The sequence below is a fragment of the Haemorhous mexicanus genome, chromosome 11 (assembly GCF_027477595.1).
Source record: "Haemorhous mexicanus isolate bHaeMex1 chromosome 11, bHaeMex1.pri, whole genome shotgun sequence".
NCBI lineage: Eukaryota > Metazoa > Chordata > Aves > Passeriformes > Fringillidae > Haemorhous > Haemorhous mexicanus.
The window spans coordinates 875851-901811 of NC_082351.1; the positions used below are offsets into that span (position 1 = coordinate 875851).

Genomic DNA, 25961 nt, shown 5'->3' on the forward strand with positions numbered 1-25961 from the left:
CATCATACTTCTTGATGGAAAAAATCCCCACTGTAATTTGGGTAAATGAAAGTAAAAATCATTGCAGTTGTCACTTGTGCCTATCTAAACTTGGAGGTAAGGTAGGTCTGTGACATTTTCTGAGAATGTATGGATGTATGAAACATGGATGGACTCATGTTTCAGTATTGAGGCAATTGAAAAGTAAGTACAACATGACAGTGAATTTCACCTTGTATTTTTACACTACATCTCAACATGAGAATGTGAAGAACCACACACTTTCCTCTTGACACCCATTAATTTAATGTTTTATTTCATGCTAAATGAATAATAAAATGACTTTTTTAATTTGGAAAAATGTTCATTTCTGTCTTATGCTGGAGCAAAATTTTCAAGTTATGCTAAACGAAATTTTCTGCATCTGGGTAGGATTATCGCCTTTGAAGAGCCATATGTCTGTGTGATGTAGCCTATTTTCCCTTTTTCTTGAAGTTACAATTTTGAAAATAGAAAATGGGAGGAAAATATATTCCTTCAGAAATTCATCTCATGTTTCTGAGAAAAGATTTATTTTGAGCTAGAGGCTCAAATAATGAGATTAATCTATTATGAGAAAAAACGAGTAAGAGCAAGAGACTGGTGGAGTTTGTTATACAGACTTCTGTGGTTACATACCTTACTTTCAAGATTCTTACAGCCAGGATACATAATATTAGAGGCAAAAAACTTGAAACTCCTGAATTTAGGAGTAGCTAATAAACAAAACAAACATAAACCCACCCTTCCTTTACCTGCCAAAAAGTCCCAACTGCAAACAACAGAAGAAAGCTCTTCTTACTTCTAGGGTTAGAGTCAAGCTTGATGCTGTAAGGAAATCAACACCAAAAGAAATCCCTCTAACATGAAAATCTTGAGGGCCCACAGTATAATTGCGAAATTAATATTTATCCGCTCGTAGAGATTGTATTCTTTTTTAAAGGAGCTCTACCTCCTTTAAATTGCCCTTAATTCACTTCATTAGGGTTCGTGGATTTTCCTTGGAGAAGAATTAAGAGTGAACTTTGATTCGTTTCACAGGCAACCAGCTATCACCCAGCTTGATTGGCTTTTCACCTCTACTAACAAGTCATTCCACTCTTTTGCCACAGAGATGGGTTCGCTCAATAGTAGCTGCTCGTAAGTAACTCGCTTGGGTGAGGTATAGGGCAGAGTGACACTGGTGATACCACTACAGCATTCTTGGTACTTTAGGATTCTGGTGATGAAAATGATGCTTTTTACTCTGCCAGCTCTCAGCAGTAGTACTCTAAGAGCTCAATGATAGTCACCTGAAATCAAGACATCTGGTTTTTTTTTCCTTATTAATTTTTTAAATTTCTAAGTGGGGAAAGAAAAGTCTTGGTTCCAGTCCTACAAAATAGGATTAAATTACTTTGCAGTATTTTATTAGGAACAGTCTTGTTTTGCTGTGTGTCAGAGACTTGCACTAGCTTGCAGTGTAATCCTGTTTCTTGTCCCTTCCTAGTGTATGGAGAGTGTGGATGTATGGACCGCCATGAAGAACTACATGCAAAGTTTAAAAATTCTTGCCTGCTTACTGGGTCCCACTTCAAAAAAAGGGTAGACTTCATCATAGTGGATAAATTCACAATTCAGTGTTAAAACTGAATCTTGTTTTTTATAGGGGTATTGTTCTTTGCCTTGCTCCCCCACTCCCCCCCCCCCAAAAAAAGAAGTTTCTGCAAATGCAAGTTCCAACAGGAAACCAAAACTGAGCCTTTTCACTTAAGTGTGGGATCAGTTGAAGTTTAATTTCCCCTATAAATGTGATATGGCAATGAAAAACCCTTGCCACAAAAATTGTAGATGTCTGGAAAACACACTTCACCGAAAAAGCTCAAGGGCTTGACCTCTTTGGTTATAAAAGGCAAGCTGCTTTAACTTGGGTTATATTTATTGAATGAGTGGTAAAAATGCCATGGTCTGAGAAGGTGGAAAGATCAAACTAGAGTTATTTTCCTTGTAAAGGTGACTTTGCTTTTAAGAGGAATAAATGGTATCAGTTTTCGAATACTTCTTTCAATACTTCCAACTCCCAGTGAAAAAGTATTTTGTTGCAGGACAAGAGGTTTTGATTTTTTTATTTTTTTCCATGCAGTTAGGTAATAAAAACTGAGATGAAGTGTGTCTGTTTGCTGGCCTATTGAGTTGCAGTAAACCATGTCATTCCCGGGGTTCTGCAGTGTGTAGGATCTCTTACAACAGCAGCCCTACTTGCAGTACCACTGTAGAAGATGCCTCCAAGCCCAATTCCTATTTCTGCTGCCTGTGGTCTTACTGGCTTCCATCCTGAGCACAGCTTTCACACCACTGCCCTATGCACAGGATCAGCTCAATCGGTTCTGAGCTGGGTCAAAACCTTCCAAGTAAGAATAATGTAATGCCTGTAATTGAGGGAGCAGGGCAGGAAGACTCTTTCAGTATGAAGACACTAAGGGTAGTGTTAAACCACACCATTAGTCCCACCACATGTATCTTGCACCTGTGTAAAATTCTGTCCTTTAGCCCAGGATTTACCATTTCTTTCTGCAATTGGGTGTTTGGTGTGGTTTGTTGAAATGGGAAATACTACTATGAGAAGAGGAATGACAATAGATACAAAACATGGTGGTGCTAGTGTGCTGGTCTTAACAGGTGTTGAGTTTCCCTTCCGAAGGAACTGCCCAGTCCTCTTGTGTTTCTTCTGACCAGCCTGGATGGAAAAATATGAAGGGCTTCAGGACTGGGCCCTCAAAGAGTTAAATGCGCAGAAGTATTAATCAGTGAATATTTAGGTCATGGAGGACTGAGACTGGAGAAAGACAGAACATTACTGACAGCCAGGGGGTTTATGTTGATAATGGACTGGGGAATATCTTCTGTTGAGTAGTAGTACCAGACTTTGACTTTGTAATTGTAGTTTCTGTTGTGTTTATGTTCTTAGTTGCATTGCAGCTGATTTGCAAGATGTGAGATGTTCAATAAGTCTCTAAATGGACTTTCTAGAGCCATTGCTTGTGTCTTTCAACATGTCCTGCAGCACTAGTTGGAGCTGACTTCCTAGTAATCGCAGACATTTTGAAGATTACCTTTAATCTTCAGATAATTAATTTGTAGTCTTTTCTGAGGAAATGGTTGCAAAATTCAATGTCTTACTGACTTTTTGCAGGGCTCTGACCCATAAATCACTTCTCAGTGACATGGATAGTTCCAGTTTGAAAAGTGTGATATACAGGCTTTGCCCTGTCCTTGAAAGCTTTGGTTCCTAAGGGCAGGGCTTTTTAGTCTTACCTGTCTGTAAAATGTCATTGAACATCCATGGTGTGAACTACATAAGAATGGTAACGATGAGCTTACACTGTTTGTGTGTCCCTGGGGAGAGAGGCAACTCCTGCCTGCTGTCCCTAATGCCCAGATGGTGGTGACTTTTAAAAGGCTTGTTTGCATCCTCTTTGAACACCAAAACTGCTTGAAGCCTTTGACACTTTCAGGTGATTAAACAATCAAATTTAACAATTTGTCTGTTTAATTTTTTTTTTCAAATGTCAAAACCCAGTAGTTTTAATTTAACATTATCATACATATTTCCAATAGATTGATGAGTGGATTGGAATTTTATGCTATGAAATGTTATTACAATTTTGGTTCTTTAGTCAAAGAAGCCAATATATTGTTATGGCTTTTATATAGCTTTTATATTTTTAATTCTGAAAATGTTTTGAAATAAAGAATATCTTACCGTACAAAAGAAGGAGGAACACTAGTATATAATATAGTTTAGAATGTGTGATAAATTGAATTTTACTTGGTATGAAGAAATTTGTATAGTTTTCATAACTAGAATGAATTCTTTCATGGAACTGTAATATAGCTGTTGTAATTCCATCTTCAGACGAGGTCACTAAATCAAAGTATTTGGACAACATCCCTGGTTGGGTCACTTATTTTGAAAACTGCCTGTGCTTTGCGTATGCTATGCACTTTGGCATTCAAATGTTATTTAATGTTTTTAAATGACAGGTACAGAATTGTAAGATTGCTACAACATGTATTGGGTAGACACTTTTATTAAATGCAAAAGAACTGGATGTTAATGCATTTAATGTTTGTTATACTAAGCCAGTCACACATTCCTATTATCGAATGTATCTCCTTGTAGAAGATTAGTAGAAGATGAACATAGTAGTGCTCAGTAGAGTGCATCTTGTGCTCTATGCCTTTCTGAACATATATCTGTAGCAGGGGATGTTGCCTTTTTGTGCATCTGAGAATTCCAAACTGGCTGCTCTGAGGAGAGGAAGAGGGATCCGTTTGGTCCAAGAATGTTTTTTGTAGATATTGGGTTGGGAGCGCTGTAGGAGTTGCATTCAAGTATCTGGGCAGGAAAGGAAGGTGCACCACCATGGTGAGAAAGAAGAAACACTCTTGGATCTGTGACCAGAAAATTAGAGAGATTACCTAGGATTTTCAACTCGTTTCTAGTTTTATTTTGTTTGTTTTTTCACAAGGCCAGATTGGATGGGGCTCTGACCAACCTAGTCTAGTGGAAGATGTCCTTGCCTGTGGCAGATATTGGAACAAGATATTGTTCAAGGTCCCCTCCAACCTAAACCATTCTGTGATTCTGTAACTCTGAAGGGAGCAAAATACCTGATTCTTCCTGACCATTTGTGCAAATGGGCTTTTCAGTTAAAAACCATCTTGAAGCAATTATTTTGCTTGACAGTCTGATTTTTCCTTTGCCACAGTACATCACAGAAAGTGATCAAAGTGTTCCACTCTGAGAACACAGCTTTAGCCAGTGGACACTGGAGCTCAGGGCTGGTCCCTCTGAGTGTGTCTCTGTGGAGTGTTTGCGGGGAACCAAGAGGTGAGGCAGGAGCACAGAGGAGGTATGGCCCCACGGCACAGTGGTGTGGTATGGAGTGAGGGTGGGGGGAACAACAGGGCTGTGTGCTGATCTGTGCATGACAGGATGTGCACTACAGGCTGTGCACTTGGCTTAACTTAGAAATTGCCAGAGCTGCAGCAATCCTGTTTGGCTTCTCTGAGGAGAGCTGTCCTTCCTGAGCAGTGCAGGTGGGGAGACATGGCTGGTGCAGAATTTGCGTATATTTATGAATGCCAGATTTGAATATGGAGGGATGACACCTGAGCTCTAAGCATCTCTGAATTAGCCTCAGTTTATTTGTGAGCTAGGATAACATGGCTTAAGGTGCCTTTTGAACAGTAACTTTGTGTGGTGACAATCATCACAGTGTTTTGAGGGGTCTGCCCATCATTTGCAGAAGCTGACCCAACTGCCACAGGGGAGTGTGGCTAAGGAGTGGGCCACACAGTGTCATGATCAATGACAGTCAATGAGTTGGTGTGTGTCAATCATTCCCAAAGTGGAGGAGGGTGGCCAGGGCATAATCAGACCTTATTGCAATTCATGTGTGCATGTGTTTGGTGGTTTTTGTTTTTCTGTTTTGGAAGGGCTATGGAGGGCTCAGTAGTGTTTGTTGACACCAGCCTGCTGTAAAAGGAAGCAGGAAGTGTCCTAGGCCATTTGGAGATGTATTAATGTTACTGTTTTGTTCTTTATTGATGGGTGCCAACTCAGATCCTCACTTTACATCTAAAAATATTGCTCTGAAAGGTGTCTTGTTCCTCTCCTTGTGAAGTCAGCAGCAGTTAAAGCTCTCTGGGGCCAATATGCCATAATAGATCTGAAAAAAATCCAACCAAACAAAAATTATTTATCCACAGCCCATTCTAAGCAACTGATAGGATTATGATGTTATTACTAAATTACACTTTCACTGTCAATTATTTTATGAGCTGAAGATTGTAAAATCATTACAAGAATCATTTATTATCTGAAATAATAGTGTAATGATCTTTTCTTTTACTGTTTTTCTTATACAGTGAAAATTCTTTGCATTTTCTTAATAGCATTTAAATTTCTGTAATGGCTTTTATTTTTAAATCCCTCCAGTCATTCTTTCTTAGTAATGCAGCTTTGCCAACAAACATACATTGCATGCAGGGAGATTTCTCCAATAACGAAAGAATAATATGGAATAATGTTGCAGAAATTATATAGAAACCAGTAATTATTGAAATAGTGACTGCCATGCAGTATGTGCTGTTTTATGCAATATAATTTTAAACACAAACCTTCAGCTATCATGTGCAAGTGACATAGTTTATAATTATCCATGTTAGCTATACATACATATTGGAAAATGCTAGTTGCCTGTTATATTTTATGTAATGATAGACCACATTCTAAGTTAACTTCAGAATCGAAAGCTGCCACCTAAGCAAGACAGAATGTGTACTATTTTCACTATAATAATTTGAATGCATATTTTGGGTTAATGATCTGACTCTGAAATTGTTGGCTGTTCCTGTCCAGCTTGAGCTTACAATTTCTTTAAAAAAAAAATTAAAATAATTTCTGGCAGAGTTGTAATTCACTTTTGAGATTAAGTGTGTTGATTTTTTTTTAGAATGAAAATTTATCAATCATTCACTAGGATTTTATTTTTTGTGATTTATAAGTGATCTCTGAAATGATAACTTGGGTTCTTGAAAAATGTGCTTGGTTTTCACATAGTAGTGGCTATGGATTGGATGAAAGTGCAATTGTACATAATTAGAGAGATGGAATAGCTGCTACTGATACAATTAATTAACTGAAGTTTTGTTGGGAAAACTAATACTAATTCATTTTATTCCAGTTTTTCTCCGTACTCTATATTACAGGCCTTTGATCTGGTGTTACTTTCTTTGGAGCTTGTCAGGCTGAAAAAAAGGATACTTTATCCTATCCTGTGACTGGGATCCAAAATACTGGAGCTGGTTCAGTGGTTTTTAGTCTCTTGCACTTTATTTATCTGTGTGTTGTTCCCGTGGACACCTTTAATCTTTCCCAGGTTCTTTTTCTTGCTCTCACTTTGGATCTTAGAGACTGTGGATGACAGAGTGAGGAAGGACTGATCTAAGCTGAGGAAATGGTCATGCAAGTGAAAGAATGCTCTTTGCTCTTGGTTCCTCCATCTGCAATGTATAGAATATGGTTGTGTGTCCTCTCAGAGCTGGAAGAGATGTGGAGTTTGACCTCAGGAGTGGCTCTAGGATAACCTGGAGGAGCAGGGTGCAGAGCCCGAGGCTGCAGAGAAGGGTAAAGATGGTGTTCTCTAGTCAGCTGAGAAACCAGTGTAGTGTAGTGTAGACCTTTGGTCAACATCATAGGCTGTTCCAAGTGTCCAAAAAGTAGAGACTCACAGTGGCTGGACCCCTCCAAGGCTTTTCTCACACTGGATTTGCAGTCATTGTGTGGGATTGCTTTATTGGAAGTATAGGTATGAGAAAGAGGCACAGGACTAGGGATGCTTTTGCTGTTAGCCTCTCAGTGCTGTCCAGGCTCTTAAAGGCTCTTCCAAACCACAACTGTTCTTTGGTGAGCCCACGTGGCACTCAATCACCCAGTCCGCAGCAGAGGCACCACAGTAACCTGTTTGCTTCTCATTGCTGCCCATGTTCAGATCATCAGTCAGAAGTGTTTTATTCTGCGTCCTTTTCTCAATAAAGGACTTATTATTTGACAACATTATTTATTGATAATTTACATTGTTATTTTGTTACATTTGTTTTAAAAGGGACAAAAATATTATTATACATGTCATATTGTAATACGTGTGATTGACTTAGTCAAACCAGGTCCTGAGCAGCTTACTATGAGTGGCCCTGCTTTGAGCAGAGGGGATGAACTGGGTGATCTCCACAAGTTCCTTCCAAACTCAAAGAATCTGTGGCTTGGCCATTTTCTATCAAAGCCCTCAACTTCAAGTAGGGTGTTACTGAGCCACACTGAGAGCTGAAATTTGTTTTCTTCTAGTGATTATTGTGAAATTGTTCTGGATTTTGAAACATGCAGCTCTGCTGTCAAAATAGTGGAAAAATACTTCCTGTGCGTTTCAATAATGAAGTTGTATTTTCCTAATTTCTGCAGTGTGGAGTGACAGCACTTTGTGATCACACAGAACAGCTAGTCCTGCCCTGCAAAGCTCGCTTCTGTAGCAAAGAACCTGAGCTCAGTTTTGAGTTACTTTTTACTTACCTGCTTTTATTTAGTACCTGAATAGACCTTTGAATCAGCAAAGGCTAATTACTGATTTACTAAAACTAATGAAACAATTCAGGATTATAAAGAGAAAGCGAGTTGGTTGGGACACTGTTGGAGATGAATTATATTGTAATTAAATCTTAAGTGGAGGGTAATTTTTACTTGTCTTGCTGGTTAAATAAGATCTTACACATTGCAATGATGCACAGGCACGTCAACTGAGCAGACAGAGATCCTTGCATGCCGCTTTTGTCATTAGGAATAATAAGTTAATAAGCTTTCAGTAAGAGAAGAAATTAAGCACATGAAGCATTTTTGACATGGTTTTGAATGAAGGCTGGAATTTGGTCATAGGACTCAACTGGGCTATTTCTCGTCATTTTGTCTTTTAAATCACTGGAGGGTGGGCAGTGTAATGCTTTTCTCTGTACCGAGAACAGAGAAACTCTTCCTGCAACTCACCAGTTCTGGGAATTGGAGATCTGCCATCTTTTTCTTTGTTCTTGGGAGAGAATCCCAAAGACAGTAAATCACACAGCTGCAGGTAATCTAAAAGGAATAAATTGAGATGGCTTTGGCTGCAGTAATTTGTTTGTAGAATAAATCTCTTTAGGTTTTCACAGTAATAGATCACTCTGGTATTGCAATTCCTGTGTTAAAGTAGTACAGATGTGAAGTTGCAGGTATATTATTAGGCTGAAATAGTTCATTGATTTGCAAAATCAGTGTCATTATTAATTGGGACTCTTTCATCATAATGAAAAACTTTTTATTTGTCAGGGGAAAAAGAAAAAAGAAAACTCTGTGCTCATCTAAGAGGAAAGCCTCAGGAATGCTGAATAAAGATTCTGCCTGCATCCCTTCATCAGGATCCAGTATGTGCATCTTAGAGGAGGGTCATTCAGTGTGGGCATCTTAGAGGTGGTGTAGACATCTGACATCAGTGAGGACTCTGAGGCTGTCAGGCAAAATTAATTCTTAGCTTCATCTTTGAAAATCTGTGGTGAAAATGCATTTATAGTTGCAGCTACATACTGCATCTCATGCTCAGCTGCCTTTGGCTGATCTCTGAGGACACAGTAGAGAGATCAATTTGGTATGGGGTATTCCCTTCTGGGAGACCAGAAGTTGTCCATGGGTCATCCACAGGTAAGCATCCCCGTGTCATGGAGGAAGCAGCCAGACTAAATCCGGAGACTAGAGCTAAACCAAGTTAATTACCAGAAACATGAGGTGCAAAGAGAGTTTGAATGGGGAAGAGGCAGGAGGAGGAAAAAATATGTTGAAATGCTGCTGCTGTGCTGAAAGACCCCACAGTGGTGGTGTGTGGGACTTGTCCTGTAAGTCAGAGAAATGCCCTTGCTTATGCTCACCTGGCTAGAATAAGAAAAATGAGAGTAAAATTATGTTGAGAAATACTGTCGCCCTGATTTTCTAGGATTTTCTAAGCCTTCTGATGTTTACCTCCTTGTGGAGAACTTTATCACACACTGTCTGGAGATAACACATTGTTTTGCATTCCTTTATGGAGGAAGAGAGACTTGATGGACTGTTGGTTTGACCAGTGACATTGGAGAGGTGGCAAGGTCACCCTCCAATCCACTGTCACTTTTGGAAAACTATAAATGTTGGAGTCAGAAAATAAACTTCCTCTTTTGTTCTTCACCTTGGAGCAGCGGTGTGCATCTGGTTCTTTCGTGTTCAATAGCGACAAAATACTTCACTGTAACTAGAACTTCTTTTGAGAGAGTTCTAGCCTGTTTCAAATGCTTAATTTATTTTTTACTCTGTGTATGTTATCTGCCCAGTATTCAATCCTGAACTCAGGAAAAAATTAGAGGAAAGCCCATTATCTTCCATCTTCAATGAATCCTTTTCCAAAAGAGAAAATCAAAGCAAAACACAGTCTTACGAATTGATGAATTCTGGGTTTCGTGTTAGTTATAACGAAATATAAGAATGAAAACCAATTCCCCTTTCTTCTAAATTAGGCACAGGCAACAACTTAAGATGGACTTTATCTGGACCTTGGCATCTGCTCCTTGGCCAATGCAGGAATTAAACCTTGAAATCTACTGCCGAAGTTAAACAAGTTGCTTTGCATTTCAACACACAAAGTAGGACAAGACTTGTATGCACCAAAGAAATTAGTCTGGCTGCTCATGCCTTCTTGCCTCCATTTCTCTAGTAGAGGAACAGGGTTTGACAGTCCCATGTGATGGCTGAATCTCCTGATGTTTGCAGCGTTCTGGCAGGGCTTTTGTCCCCTTCAATGTCAGGCTGGCTGACACCTACCCCAGGCTCCTTCTCCTTTTCTTTGTCACTCTTTATGCCTCAGTCTTTTTATGTCATCTTACCTGCTTTTCTTACTAGATGGAAGAGTCTCAGGGTTTTTTCTCTTCTACCTTTGATCTATCTTTCTTCTATCATTGATCTTGTGTCACAGAAAGTAACTGTGGTGATTATTTTAGCCTAATTAAACCATTTCTCCATTTGAGGGGAAAAATCAGGTAAATGCTTCCTCCAGAAGAATGAGATTTTCACAGCCTCTTTGTTATACTTCGTTAGATCATAACAGTTTGCCTTTCTTTTATGGGGATTTGATGTTCAGTATCCCCTAACATCTATTGTCTGTATGTCAATATGAAGAGCAGGACAAATGTAAATATTGAGAAGACTAAGGGTAAATGCAGGAATATGCTTCCCAATGAATAGTCTCCAGCCCTAGACAGAGATATTAAACATGTGTTTTCAAATTGGAAACCTGTTTCCTCTGTGGGAATGTCACTGGAGGGTTGAAATCATAATGCCAAAGTTTCAGGGACTAGATCTGTAAAGATATGCCCAAATTCTGAGTTATGACAGAAATGCTAATGCAGAAGTTGCTGATGGGCATCTGTCTCCAAGTCAACTGAGAGACAAAACCTAAGGCCATACTGATACTCTCCGAAGGGATACAAATATAAACAAAATATGAAAGAATACCTTTGGTACAAGTTTGTCACAGAATAGCATGGAAGAATTTGAGAATTGCCACTTATTTGGGTGTCAGTCTCTTCTCCCAGGTAGCAAGTGATAGGACAAGATGAAATAGCCTCAAGTTGTGCCAGAGGTTTAGGTTGGATATTAGGGAAAATTTCTTCTCTGAAAAAGAGGTCAAGCCCAGCACAGGCTTTCCAGGACAGTGGTGGAATGCTCGAAAAGTGGAAGTCTTCAAAAATGTTCAAAAAAATGTGTAAAGGTGACGCCTGGGGGACATGGTTTAGTGGTGAACATGCAGATGATGGAGGGATTGATGGTTCAACCTGGTGCTCCTAGAAATCTTTTCCAATCTTTACCATTCTGTGATCCTGTGATACTGTGCAGAAGCACACAATATTGATATTGGTTCAGGACATTTACTGTGTAGTTCATTATCACACTCAGCAGCACTGCAGACACAGATCTAGAAATTACAATATTTGCATTAAACCACGTGAACATTTATGACTACTTAGAAAAATCTCCCAAGCCCCACAAAATCCATCAGTCCTCATCTACTCTCCAACAGAGTTTAGATTATAATCACTTAGAACTTTATTAGCAAAGAAATAATTACATATTGAGTTTTCCACTCTTCGGACTTGCGTCCATCTAGTGCTTTGATAACAGCAATGCACAGGGAGGAGCTGCTTCCCCACAGTCCCTCCTTCTCTGCAGGAGATCCTCAGGCTGGACTTGTCCCTGGAGTGCCAGCTGGATGAGCCAGATGCCTTCTTACAGAGAGGTTTCAGCATAACCTTCTTACAGAGAGGTTTCAGCATAACCTCATTTGAGGCTGACTCCTGTGACTGAAAGGAGGCTGGGGCTGAGCAACAGACTGCATGTCTTCAGTCTGTGTGGATGTTACCAGAGGACTCAATTAAAACACAGTCACTTAAAATACAAGACCTTTTTTTTTTTTTAACTTTGTACCAATAAGCCCAGGAGCTGAAGGTAAGTTCTTGCTAACTGCAGTACCACATCCTCTTTCATACAGGAAAGAAAAATATTTTTGTTTTGGGGCTTTATTGTGCCTGTTGTTAGTCCTGGAGGAGAATATATTCTGTGGTGCTTTTTCTTTCTCATTTTTCTTTTGAGTGAATTTATTCTGTTCTCTGTATGGCTTTTTTCTGGTTGTTGCTTCCACTCCTCAGGCCCCCTTGGAATCCCTAGTGCTGGAAGCTGGCCCTTCTTCCCATTCAGCTGATGTGTTTTTCCCCTTCACTCATTTCTTTGACAGAATTTGCTTGGCAGCCTGCTGCAAAAAACAAACAAACAAACAAACAAACAAAAAAAACCCACTTTCCTTCTTTACTAGGTTTTGTCCTGGAAAGGAGTTTAAAATTTCCCTGTGGCAACTTAGTGGCAAGTTGAGTTGATCCTGTGTTACATCTCAAGAGATGGTATCATTGCCACTATGGTAGAAATGATGGGGCATATTTGACTGGTCTTGGAAGGATCCTTGCTTTGTGCTGTCTGTGGGGGATGTAGTGACCAGCTGCACTCAGAGCAACATAAAACACCTAAAAGTAGAGTGCCTGCTTGATTTTTTTGTCTGGCTTTTTTCCTTGCCCCAGTGTAAAATTGCATGTAATGACTTTATAGCAGCAGGATTTCTGAGATGTGCTTGTAGTTTTGCCTTTTCTTTACCTTGCATTGGGTAAGTATGAAGATTTTGTCAGGAATTTGATTTACACATCTGTGTTAACTAGTGCTGCAATAAAGAATTAGGTGTGGAAGCTTCTAATTTTTGTCACTCAGAAATCTGCTGACCATTGTAATTATATAAACGTAAAGTAAACACTTAAGAGTAATTTTTGTAGCCAGTTTTCAATAGCAGTTTGCCAGCTAACCCATGTATAAGGGAAAGGCCCCTAGTGCCCAAGCTGCCCCTGCAATGGTGGGGGCCAGACAGCCTGTACTGACACTGCATTCCTGCTTTGTGTAGAACTAACAGTGTTTCTGGCTGGAGAAATGGGCCTGCAGTGGGTCTGCAGTGTGAAGTTTTTTAATTTAGATGCAAGATAGAAAATGAAGACTGTGCTATAGTACCCTGTCTAGGGAGCATAAAGTGGGACAAGGAGGGTGCTTTATTGTTGTGAGGAAAGGGCTGGTGTAGGTCTGTTGAAAAGCTAATTCTTCAAATGAAAGTATACCAGATTAAATGAGTAATGAAAATTCTGTAATGGTTTCTTTAAAGCAGTTGTGGAGAAATCCCTTGCTGCAGGATCAAGTGTGAAATGTCCCAGAGGCAGAGGAGTGTTGGAAAAGTTTTGCACAGGTACCTGGGTTATGTGCCGTTCTGGACAGGGCAATAAAAACAAGATTGCAGTGACAGATACAGAGATTGCACTGAAATGACTGCGTAAAAGAGGTTTTTACTCTTTGTATGTAAAAAGCTGTTAAAGAAGAACAGAAGCCAGATCTGAAAACTCCTCAGGAATATGCCTGCTATGATTCAGATGATGAGAGGTGTAAGGCATGTGCCAGTGCTGGTAAAGCACAGCCTTTATTTGGATTATCTTGCAGAAATGTACCACAGGAGAATCTAATGAGAATAAAGGTGGGGTATTTTGATCCAGGTTTGCAGACGATACAATGGCAATGATGTTTAGTAGTCACACTTGAGATGCTATGAAACATTTGTTAGAGAAAGCGTCCTCACCTAAGACAGTTAAAATTAGTCAGAACAGGATAAAGGTACACCAAATCCCAAATTCCCAAAAAGTAGTGTTACAGGTCTAGTGAAACTATTGGTCCTTCTTGCGCTTTACAGGCACAAATTTGTTAATTTCACCAATGTGATTCTTTCACAAAAAACTTTTTTTGTGTCTGTATTTCTGTGGTGGTGTGAGATGAACTGAATAGACCAAATTTCTGGCAGCCCTGCTCAGACTGAGCAATTTGTCAGGGTTTGTCAGCTTTGTGTTTTTTGTAAGAGCTCAAAGCAGCAGCCCCTCTGTGTCTCCTCAGAGATGGAGTCTGCCCTGCAATGCAGCATTCATTCCAAAGTTTTAGATTTTGCTTCATCCTTTATCATTTCCCATGGAAATTCTGTTGGCAGAGCAGGATAGGAGAAGAAGAATCTTTGAACATTTTCAAGATATTTGACGTAAATCTTTTAGCAAGCTCCGTCCCATGCTGGTAGAATTGCATTTATTGTCACTTTTGTGGCCCCTCATTTCCCTTCTCAGACTCTGAAGCAGACTGCAAGTTTCCATGCTGAGAACTGTATTTTTGTTGGTTTCCATGACATGCTGTTACTGACTGTTCTTGCATTAATATCAAACTATATTTATGCAAAAAACTCTATAAAAATATGAAGGAGGCCTACAAAAGAGCTGGAGAGGGACTTTTTACAAGGGTATGTAGTGATAGAACAAGGGTGAATGGCTTCAAGCTGAAAGAGCTTAGGTTTAGGTTGGATGTTAGGAAGAAATTCTTCTCTGTGAGGCTGGTGAAGTCCTGGCACAGGTTGCCCAGAGAAGCTCTGGCTGTTCTATCCCCAGAAGTATCCGAGACCAGGCTGGATGGGACTCTGAGCAACCTGGTCTAGTGGATAGGGATTGGAACAAGATGGTTTTTGTTTAAGGTGCCTTCTGCTCCAAACCATTCTGAGAATCTATTATTCCGTGATCTAGCTTTCTCTTTTCTATTTCAGAAGATTCAGCCTTCTAAACTATCCACATCCTTTGTATTGCCTTTCAGATGGTTTGAAACTCAAACCAAGCAGTAATCTCCTGTGAGTTGTGCTTAGCACAGCTCCTGCATGGGCATTTGCCACGTTTATATGCTTTGACTCACCAACCGCAGTGGTGGTCGGAAGTGAGCTGGGGGAGGTCACTTCCTGTGAACATGGCATTTAACCCATGAAATGAAAGCTGCAGCAGGAGCTGTTCTTCCTTCTTTTTAGTTGTCTTACAGCTTAAGCAAGTAAGAAAAAATGTGTGAGTCTCTGCTCAAGCACAAGTAAGTGATATGCCTCTCTTTTGGTGGGGAATTGCAGTCCATGCCAGATTCTTACTTGCTTTGGAACATAATGTTTGTTTGATTCCATCTGTTTCTGAAAGCTTATGGTGGTAACTTAGCTATCACTCTTTTTGCTGAATTTGATGTTTTGGAATGTCAGCTAATTGTTATCAGTGTCACTGAGCTGGGTTCTATAGCAGGGCTGTACAGCCCCTGCACAAACACTGCCTTACACCCCTGTTGAGGTCTCAGCTTGGCTGTGGGCAGGAAGAAGAGATGAGCTTTAAGTAGGTTTGAGGAAAATGCTGGAGCTAATAAAGCAGCATAAGAGGAAGAATTTATGTGTGAATTTATAAAATAAGGGTCAAAACACCCTACTTTGCAGTACTGTAAGTAGCTCATAAGAGGTTTTAGCCTAGACGAAAGGGGTGTCTGGTGGTGCCACACATTTGAAACCAATGAAGGAACCACTAGCTTTTGTTTTCAGTATAAATGTAAGGTGGCTCACAGCAATGAATCCCAGGAGGGAAGAAACAGGAATTGGGGTTTAATTCCTTTTGAAATTTCACAAAATGATACCAACAGGATAGTCCTTTTTTTTTGTGGCAGTGATTGAAAAAGAATGGGGAATGCTTAGGGTAACTGGAACTTTATCCCAAGTCAGCATGGGGTAGATGGGTTCAGCTTAGGATGTCCAGTTGGGGATCTCCCTAGGGATGTGGTGCCTGAGGGCAGGAGAAGCTGTGGCTCTCCTGCTTCAGCGGCTGTGGGGGACTGTGGACGTGCCTGGCATCTACCAGGAATTCAGTGCTTTGCCAGAGCTGAAACCGGTGCTGTGCTTGTGTCATCACACAACAGAGCACAGGTTGGAGGGGTCTTCTCATATTTTCTAGAGCTATGGTAGGTGCAGAGATTTGTCCACTGAGGAATTGGATCACTGAAGCAGTTTTTTAAGAGCATACAACATTGCTAGATTGCATTCCAGTCACATGCTGGTGAATAGCTGCTGTAATATTGGGCTCTGTTTTCTGCGTGCTGCCCTTTTAATTTTCTCGAATTCAGGCTTTTCCCTTGCTCACTGTTTTAATTTCTGGCTGTGTTGAGCTACTGTTCATAAGGAAGAAGTCCTAGTCCTTCCCCTTAAAATCTGGCCTGTGGCAACACTGCTACTGTCACAGGGAGATTTTGGTACTCAGAGCCAAGTCATCAGTGTAAATTCTGTCAGTGATAATGTGTTTGCAGTAATCTATTAATCTGCTCTAATAATCTTCTCTGTTTTCACTGCATTTTTCTGTTAAATGAAATTATATTTGAATAGAACTTAATACTTATAATTTCCTGGTTTTAGCTGGAAGGATGTTTTAATAGCTGGTCTCAAATCTGCTGAAAAGAAGATATTTGTGGTAGAAATGCTAATGAAACTTCAACCAGCAGCAACTGGCAGCCATACATGGGGAATTCGGGGATTGTATATTTGGGTGGCAGAGATCAGTAAGAAGATTTGTGCCATCTGAATCTATTTTTGATGACAAAATCTGCAGTCCGCATGGCTCAGACTCCAGGGGCTGGGGTATTCAAAAGGTCACATCCTGATTTAATACCATTAATATAAATCCAGGAAAATTTAGTTGATGTGAATGGGAGTGCTTTTCATTTCAGGTTTTTGATCTTAATAGGAACCTGGGTGAAAGTAGGTTGCATTTTTGAAGCTAAAGCCATGTTGTTGAAGACATCACAGAAAGGCAAAGACTGGTTTTTCACCTTTAGATGAATCCTTTCTCTGTGATGTAGGCCACCTTCCACTCTGGTGAGATTCTGGTAAATTCAGCTAGTCCATTTCAAAACAGTAATAGGGAAAGAATGTTTGTCATGTTTTCTTTTCCATTTTTTAGTGCATTTATGTCAAATTTCTAAATTTGATGTGTTTTTCATTTCTGAGTACTGCCAGAACCCCATATATTTATATGTCCAAAAGCAGCAACTTTAAACCACATTCCTTTTTAAATTCTTATTTTAACCTTCTCATGACACACCAGAAAAGCTGACGTGAGGGTTTTATGTAGCCTTGCCACAAGTCCAAAAAAACTCCAAATCAAATACTGTAGGGTCCATGATGGTTTGTTTTCTGAGTCTTCAGAGAATTGAATCAAGAATGTAAAACGAAAGACCAACAATCATATTCATCACTTCTTTCTCTGTTGCCACTGGATTGCATCTTAATGGCATCTTCTACACTGGAGCTTTTGCAGGCATGTTAATCTTTTATATAAGGAGGAGTAATAAATAACTTGAGTGATTAAATCTGAAGAAATGGCACTTGTACCATTCCCACCACATGAAACATATTTCTGAATCATCCTAATGCAGTTGTATTTTATTAAGTAGCAGAACATTATATGCTGCTACACTTGTATTTCTGTTTGGAGAAATCATTTTGAAATGGTTTTTAGCTTTTATATTTGCTCTTTTATTTTGGGTGTCTGTGGTAAAGAAGTAAATAATTCATTAAAGACAGATTCTGCCCATCTTATCAATCAGGCAGTTTAACAGGATTATTAACGCTGGTATATTGATTGTAACAGCTTGTGAGTGAAGGGCTCACCCCTCTCCTTTCCCCCTTCCCTTCTTCAGGAACTTGAATGAGTGATATACTTCCAGAAGGAGCACAAATTTTCTTCAGGATCAATAGAACAAATACTAACTTCTTTCCTTTCTTCCTTCCTTACTTCCTTCCCTCAGGTTGCCCTTGTTCTCCTTTTCAAATCAAGTGTCACATTGACTCTAGTCCTGTGTTGGAAGCGTGTGGGGAACTGCAGCACATCAGCTCAGCGCAATGTCTCCATCAGGCTGGGAGGAAGCCCAAAACCAAACCTGCACTGACCAAAATGCATCCTCTACAGAAACCCCAAGGTAAGTGGCTTTGTCCTTCTAGAAATTGTACAAGTTTCTATTGCACAGGAAGTATAATATTTTAAAATTATTGTTTCAATTTGAGTCACAGCAAAACAGTTACTTTTACATTCTAATGTATAGCTGGTATGGTTTTATTACCTTCATTTTCCAGTGTTAGATAACCATTTAGAGAAGTCTTCAAGAAGAAATTGATTCAGCAATAACCGGTTACTTAATTTGTCACTTTATATTTCTTGTCCTGTTGCTATACCTCATGCCGCTGTGACGTGTAAGTTGAATTTAAGAACATTGTTTATATTTTTGATAAATTTATTTAGAAGTATTTTAGGTAATAATATCTTATTGTTAAAACCTGATCTGTTTTCCATGTATTTTAAGAACTATGTATGGCAATAGGAAATGCCTAAATGGAACAAATGTATTTTGAAAATATGAAGTAGAAGCTAAACCAATTACCTGTGGGTTGTGGTACTTCCACAGAACTGCCAGCTAATAGTCAAACAGGTGGCAAACCCAAAATATGATGGAAGAGGAAGTAGTGTGTTCCAGCTGGTCTCCAGCTATTCTTCTGGTCTCCCCAGACTTCTGAATTCTACAAAAAAGATTGCAGGGAATTTCTTGAAAGAGTAGAAATTGTTTTCATGTTTCTTCATCAGTAAAATGACACGTGGTCTGTCTTTGTAATGCCAGCTTGCCAAGAGTCCTACTCTCACCACCTCGTACTTTGTAGAATTGATTACACTTAACGCATGTAATAGGTGCTTGCCTCAAGGGAATTGGGGATGCAAAAAGCATGGAGCTTGAGAGTGTTTGGAACAAAGGAAGCTAAGCCTCAAGAAGATACTAAGTTCATAAACCAAAATGTTTAGAAGATATGGGTCCATGTAATAGATGGTCATTGTCATCTGAAAAAGAAGATATTTTTGTCTTGTACACACTAAGCCATTGCACTATCACCCCATCCCAATTAAAATATCTATACTAAAGCAATTCAGCCTTAAACCACAACAAAGAAAGCATTGTACTTTCTGCTTCTGGAAGTAAACCTTAAACATTAAATTAATATACTGCTTCATGCTTGAAACATCTCACAAGGTCTGTGTCTTTATGGAGTTTTCACCTGGAGGTCTTGGTAGCCCAAGTTTATATAGTGATTGTTCCATGAATGTTGTTATTACTGGCAACAAAAAGGAATAGTGAAAGTGTCTGTTCAGTGAGAACTGGAATGAATTCATCTGGTGCAAATACTTTGCTGTTGTGTTCATGGGCACTGATTTCCAATCACTGAGGATGTAAACTGTTTTTTCTATATGTGTATTTCAGAAAGTTGAAGGGGCCCTAGTTAGCTTGATTTGAAGCCATGAGCTGCTGTGTAAAACCAGGAGAAGGAGGAATGAAGAGATGTCTTTCCAGCATGTGGCTTTAGCCTTCAGGCAGCACCTGAAAGTGCTTTGTAATGTTGGTATATCTTCCATGTAGCAAACTTCTAGTTTTGATTAAACCCACAGAATCAGTTTGGGTGGAAAGGGAAACTTAGATCTTATCTTGTTCTATCCCCTGCTATAGGCAGGAATGCATTCCACTAGACCAGGTTGTTCCAAGCCGTGTCCAACCTGGCTTGGACACTACCAGGGATAGAGACGCCACTGCTTCTCTGGGCAACCTGTGCCGGTGTTTCTGTGCTGGGGCCTCAGCACCCTCATGGGGAAGAATTAATTCCTAATTACTTAGGAATTAGGAAGAATTAATTCCTAATATCACATCTACCCTTGCTGTCAGTCAGGAAGCCATTCTGTCTTGTCCTGGTGCTCCAGGCCCTTGTTCAAAGTCCCTCTCCACTTCTCTTGAAGTCCCCTTAGCAGAGAGGCTGCAGCCCTTGCAGCACCTCTGGACTGGTTGCAACTGGTCAATGTCATTCTTGTTTTGGGGGCCCCAGAGCTGCAGGTGGGAGTCACACCAGAATGGAGCAGAGGCAGAGAATCTGCATTACCTGCTACTCATGCTATAGGTGGGGATGCAGTCCAGGACATGGCGAGGTTCTGGGCTGTCAGTGCATATGCTCAGGTCATATGAGAGATCTTGACAACCACACCCCAAAGTGCTTCTCCCTGGGGCTAATCCAGGGAGATCCATTGATCCATTCTCTACCCAGTCTGCATCTGGGATTGCCCTAACCCAGGGGCACTTGGCCTTGAACCAAGGTGGCCTTGAACATCTGGTGTGGCTGAAATTCTGCTTTCTAAGTAGTCCTTGGTAGGGTTAGTGGCTTTGCCTCCATTTTGAAGTCTTCATTTCTCAACATTACTTCAGTGGGTAAAAATTCATAATTAACAAAAGTGTTTTTCTGCTTCCTTTTGGTCCAGTGCAGAATTTGTTTTCCAAGGTGATTCAGATGAATCCACTAACAGGAAAGACATCGAATGTTTACATGGACAGCAGTGAGACCTAGTGTAAATGCTTTGACATTATTATAAAACCTTTGGGTGTATGGATCAGGGCCAGCTTTGAAGGTCTGATGGGGTATGTGGGGTAGGTTCTGACATGTCTGCCTGCTGTACTATGAACCCTCTGTAAGGAGTGCAGAGCTTGTCTTTGGTAGATGGGCCAGATGGCTGTGTGAATACTTGTTATTAGGTTGTTTTTTATTTTTACATGGAGAAACATGGCCAGACGCTCACTAGTCACATGGTGTGCACTTGAAAACCTGGTGAACAAAGCACATATCTTCACCATCCCATTTATATGCAAGAAGATTTTATTTTCCTGTTTCCATTATTCCAGTATACGATAGGTCTTGTAGAGGTCTTTTCAGAACTTTATTTTATGATAGGAATTTCAGATGGTTTTGGAGACTGGGCAAATCAGTCCTCTTATAGGAAGTGTCCTCTTAAAGCTCAAATCCTTAAAAAATTTGATTTTTTTCTTTCATGCTGAAATAAGCTCAGAAAAGTAGGAAGTTTAAAATCTGACCTCTAATCAGAACTTCAAAATGCTTTAACACCTCTTTTGTCACTGACCTCAGACACTGTCTGGCTATGGACTATTATGGCAGCTGCCCATCTGCCGGAGCAGGGCAGACATCTGGGCTGATGTGGATCTTAAAACAGATGTAGAGCCTTCTGCAAGGAAGGGACAATTGGAATTGACTTCTTGGGTGCATATGCCTCTGTTTATCCTCCTAAAGCAAATAACCCTGAAATTACATTCAGAACAGTTGTTAACTCAAGCCCCATTACAATGCTGATCACACATTCCAACAGGATGATCAGAGTCAGAAATGGTTGAAAGAAATTGTTTTCAAAAATGTTTTTCAATATAACATGTAGTTCGAATTTCCTCACTTAATGTGTCAACTCATTGGATAGTCTAGATTGGAGGGCACACTTGGCAGTCCTACTCCATGCAGTGTGTGCTTTGGGAGCAATCCCATAGCCAGTTTTCCTGCCTTCCAATGTCAGTTTTTCTTATGGGAGCTGTTTTCCCTATATGAAACCATGACAGCATGGGAACCTGTTGCCATGAGTTACTGCCTGCATATGCTAAATAATTTACTCTGCAACTAATGTAAGTTCTGAATAATCTTTTTAGAATGACATTACATTTTAATGCCATTTTTAAAAATTACTGTATTAAACTTCACACCTTGGCCTCCTTGTGAGTCCTGAAGCGGAATGTGAGTGTTCTGACAATACTTGTTTGATTTATAGCATATACAACGCAACATAGAACCAAGAGAGGAAGGAAATTTGTGAAGACAAGTACACCACAGAAGAGAGGGGGGAGGGAGAATGAGAGGAAGAAAAGCCATTATGTTCAGCCTGTGGCATTTTGGACCAAGCAAACGCAAGGCACTGAAATCCATGATGGGGTTGGGTTTTGAGGGTTTATTTTGGGATGTGGTTCATCCCTCTACCTTTTTTTCCCAATATAAGACATTCAATGGGGTGCCAGAATTTTGAGAAGTCATGGAAGGGGAAGTTCATTAGTGTGATTGAGATGGCAAGTAAACTTGCAAACTGAAGCGTAAGCTGTGCATCCTGTTTGGTAATGAGGAAGCAGTGCAGCACTGCAAGCTGCTCGGTTTGTTAGCACGGCTAAGCCAGCTGTAGAGACACAAAATAGAAGCCTGTCATTTTTCTTTAGCAGCTTGCTTTGGTGTAAGCAATACTTCGGAACTGCACCTGTGCCACTCATAAAAAATGAGGAAAGAATGCGTACCTCTTGGTCTGGATTTTGTTCCCACTTTAGGATAAAGAAGATGGTGATTTATCCTCCTGTTTTTTCCCTTCTCTTTCATTAGTACCTCCTAAACCTGTCCATCTCAAACCTGGACAGGAAAGAATTCCTCCTGCACCATCTCGGCCTTTGCCAGCTGATCCCAAGACATCAAGGAGCTTAGCACCTGGAGAGGAAGAAATACCAATATCAGCAGGAGTCAACACGCTCATTGAGAAATTTGAAAGTATTAGGTAAATATGGCTTTGCCAGATCTGCTCTCCTCTCCCTTTTCTGCATTTTTAGCTTAGAATATAATATTAGAAAACATTAACTATAATGATCCCCTGGAAAGTCCTCTTGGGATGTTTTCTACTGGAAGTGCAAAGTTTTATTGAGGACAAAGTATATTTTTAATAAAAACTGCAAATTTTAGTTTGTAACATACAGTCATGCTTAAGGAGCTTAAGACCTGCTGAATTTGGTAAGATTTTAACAAAGGCAAATAGCCCACAGTCTGCTTTCGGTAAGCTGTCTAGATAGGAGAATTGCATCAGAGGTACTTGATTGTTATGATATGAACTAATAGAGTTTTCTGTCCAAGATACAATAAACATCAGATCTTGCTTCTTGAAGGCATGGAAGGGTACAGGGAACTGTGAAACAATGTCATGTAGAACAGCAGTTGTTTTAAAACTTCATAATGGAAGACACTAAATTGGATAAAATATATATATTTTGCTGTAAAACCAGCTCATTTTGCAAACACATGTTCTTCAGGAAAAGTTTTCCTGAAGAAACAAATGTGCCTGATGGAGCTAAGTGATGGGGTTTTTTCCACAAAGAGGGAGATGGAGGCAGGTATCATACTGTGCCTTGGAGTGTTATCAACTGAGTGAACCTGATGTCTTTCAAAAAGCAAAAGTGGTGCCATCTCATGCTTCAGTACCTCCTCTCTGGCAGAAAATACCTTGCCAAAAGAGCTTGGTTCTGTTGAAGAATGAGAGTTTCTGTTTAAATGAGCCCAGAACCAATTGCTTCTTTTTAGAGATGATTTCTTCTTCTCCAAACCCTCAAACCAGACTGTTCTTCAAGGTGACATGGAAAGCACTAAAGGCCCAGGATTCTTGTGGTGCCATTTCAGTAGAATGTAGGGGTGATGTTTTTTCGCTGGATGTTGTTGTGTGATCATTATTATTGCAAATGTGCACACTCTTGTCTTCTGGGATTGTCAGTGTGGTGCAAGAAATACAACTTGAATCAAATGGCAATCACACTCTCTCTTTCAGGGCACTTGTGAAACCTTAGCATTAATATGACTGTGATGCTTTCTTTTCACCCACAGGCAACCTATACATATTCTTCAAAGAAACCAGCTAAATTTAGCTCTTAAAATGGAACCTAGCCTGGACTTATCCAAGCAGACGAGCTTGTGTGACCGTGACACAGTGGCTTCCAGTGACTCTTCCACAAATGACAAAACTGAATTGGTTGAAGCTGAGCCAAACATACCATGCAGCACGGATCTAACTAACACAGACATAATGAAAATTAAAGAGCTGAGCATAGGTGATAACAAAAGCCATGAAGACTGTACTGCTGTGACTGTGAGCAAAGAGTCCCATGAAGAGCTTGGCAATAAAGACTCAACTGCAGAACTGAATGGGAGTGGTAAAATTCCCAACAGAGACAGTGGCATTGACAGTCCTTCTTGTAGTGTGGCTGGGGAAACATTCCCCAGTGAAGAAGGGGCAGAGCAGAAGAAGCCCAGCATGGCTGGGAACCCAGGAGAGATGGAACCTGACAGAAAGGGCACCAAACCTTCCTCAATGGAGCAGAAGAGAGACTCCACGCAGGATGACGATAGTGACATTGATGAAGGAAGCAGTGAGGAGCAAGAGATACCAGAAGTGCCAAAGTTAGAGTATTTGGATGTAAACAAGGTAAGGGAGTTTGTTTGTTGCTATCGAGCGCTCAGAAACCAGTTCCTGACACTTACATCGCTTTAATACATTGTTTGGATAGTTTGTTTAATTGGTTTTTCGTCAAAGCATCATGATAGTCAGTATTGTCTCCTGCTTTATGCAGGTCCTAACTTGTTCCTGACTTAGTTTTTTAGAAAGGTTCCCAGCTTGCTTCAAAAGGTTTAATATAAGAGAATTCATCACAGCCAGAGGTTAGCTGTTAAAATTCAAATATTTCGTAGGCCAAGACTCCTACCTTGTGCTGGTTGCTTGGGTTTGTCTAGGTTCAGCTTGTTAGAGCATGTTCTTTTCCATGGAGCTCTGTGTTATTCAGAGAGTTATTTGGATAGCGCTTCTTGCAGGGTCAGGACCTTGCATCCAAGTAGAACGGGCAGGATCAGAATCTTGTCTCACACAAAATTTAGAGTGGTTTTTTTACAGAAACCTGTGCTTTTGTTGGTGTGGCCACTTCTTGAGTGCAAAGAAGTTTTTTTAATGGTAGTTATGTCAAATTACTTTTTAGGAAACTGTAGCTGGAAAAGAGAATTTTCTTTGATTCCAGACTAATGTAGTCCAGGCTGTTGTGTGTTTGCAGCAGCTATGTAAGATTAATGACAGATTCCTTTGATTATCAGCTTATCAAGACAGTTATTTTTAGAAATAGTGCTGTTAGAAGGGATTAGATTTTTCCAGAAAAATGGAACAGAATATTGCAACATATCTGCAAAATATTCCACTTTTTGCACTTTTGTTTGGTGGCTCTTTTTGTTGTATTTGCAGGTGTTTGGGTTTGTTTGGGTTTTTCCCCCCCCAAGTCATGATGACAGTAAAGTTAATATGTGGGATTTTTGTGTTTTAAAGAATAGGATGAGCAGCTGCAGCTAATGATCTGTAGCTAGTGAAGTGCAGTGTCCACACCTCAGTTTTTATAAATTGGGTGGTTCTGTTGAAATCACCCAGTATATAATTATTTGTGTTGGTCAAGGGCTTGTCCCTTGGGAAATGTGGACATTAGAATGCATTTCTTAGTTTCTAGGTCAATCATCTGGTACAAATAAAAGAATGATGAAAATGACATGCAAGTTCTGTACCTCAGAGCTTGACAAGTGTGTTTATACCTACATACGCACACTGTGACATACTTATGTTGTTTTATATTCATAATGTGCATGTATGTGCATGTGTCCTGCTGAAATATTATTTAAAAGATATGTTATTAGTTGCAACAGGCCAGCAAGAAAGCCTAGAATTGTAGAATTTCCTGAGTTGGTAGGAACCCATAACAATCATCAAAGACCAACTCCTGAAAAATAATATATTACATTAAAAAAATCTTTAATCTGGTAATTAAATTTACAGTTTGGACTAGGAATGCTGTATCAAACCAACAGTGACAACCCCAAGCTGAACACTTTAACATATGATTAAGAAGTGCTTTGTTCACAAATACCACTGTTTCGTACGACATCAATTATTTGATGGCTGTTTTTGAGTCTTGTTCCTTAGGTTATGTGTCCATATAGTGGGAAATAAGGCTGACAAACCACAAAATTATGAAGCTGTAATTCTCTGGAGCTCACCTGGTGAATTTATGAGAGGTGTCTCCAGAAGAAAACTCGTTTGTTTTGTTCTTTTTGTATTACCCTCCCTCCTTTATGTGATGCGCTGCAGGTTTTCCCATGTAGTCTGAGTTTATTTCCCCTTCCCAAAGGCAGTTTTGAGGCTCACCAAGCTACAGGAAG

General features: G+C 39.9%; 1 protein-coding gene across 3 annotated transcripts in view; it reads left to right on the forward strand.

The window, feature by feature from the left end:
* FGD3 (FYVE, RhoGEF and PH domain containing 3) overlaps positions 1-25961 on the forward strand; it is a 105175-nt gene that overhangs the window by 30785 nt on the left and 48429 nt on the right. For 2 of the 3 annotated variants that reach the window (XM_059856012.1, XM_059856011.1), the window contains exons 2-4: positions 17867-18037; positions 22341-22509; positions 23601-24198. In XM_059856012.1, the coding sequence (XP_059711995.1) occupies positions 17867-18037; positions 22341-22509; positions 23601-24198 (938 nt within the window). Of the gene's footprint in view, positions 1-15007; positions 15128-17866; positions 18038-22340; positions 22510-23600; positions 24199-25961 lie in introns of those variants that run through there. The other variant, XM_059856013.1, reaches the window with a different exon arrangement.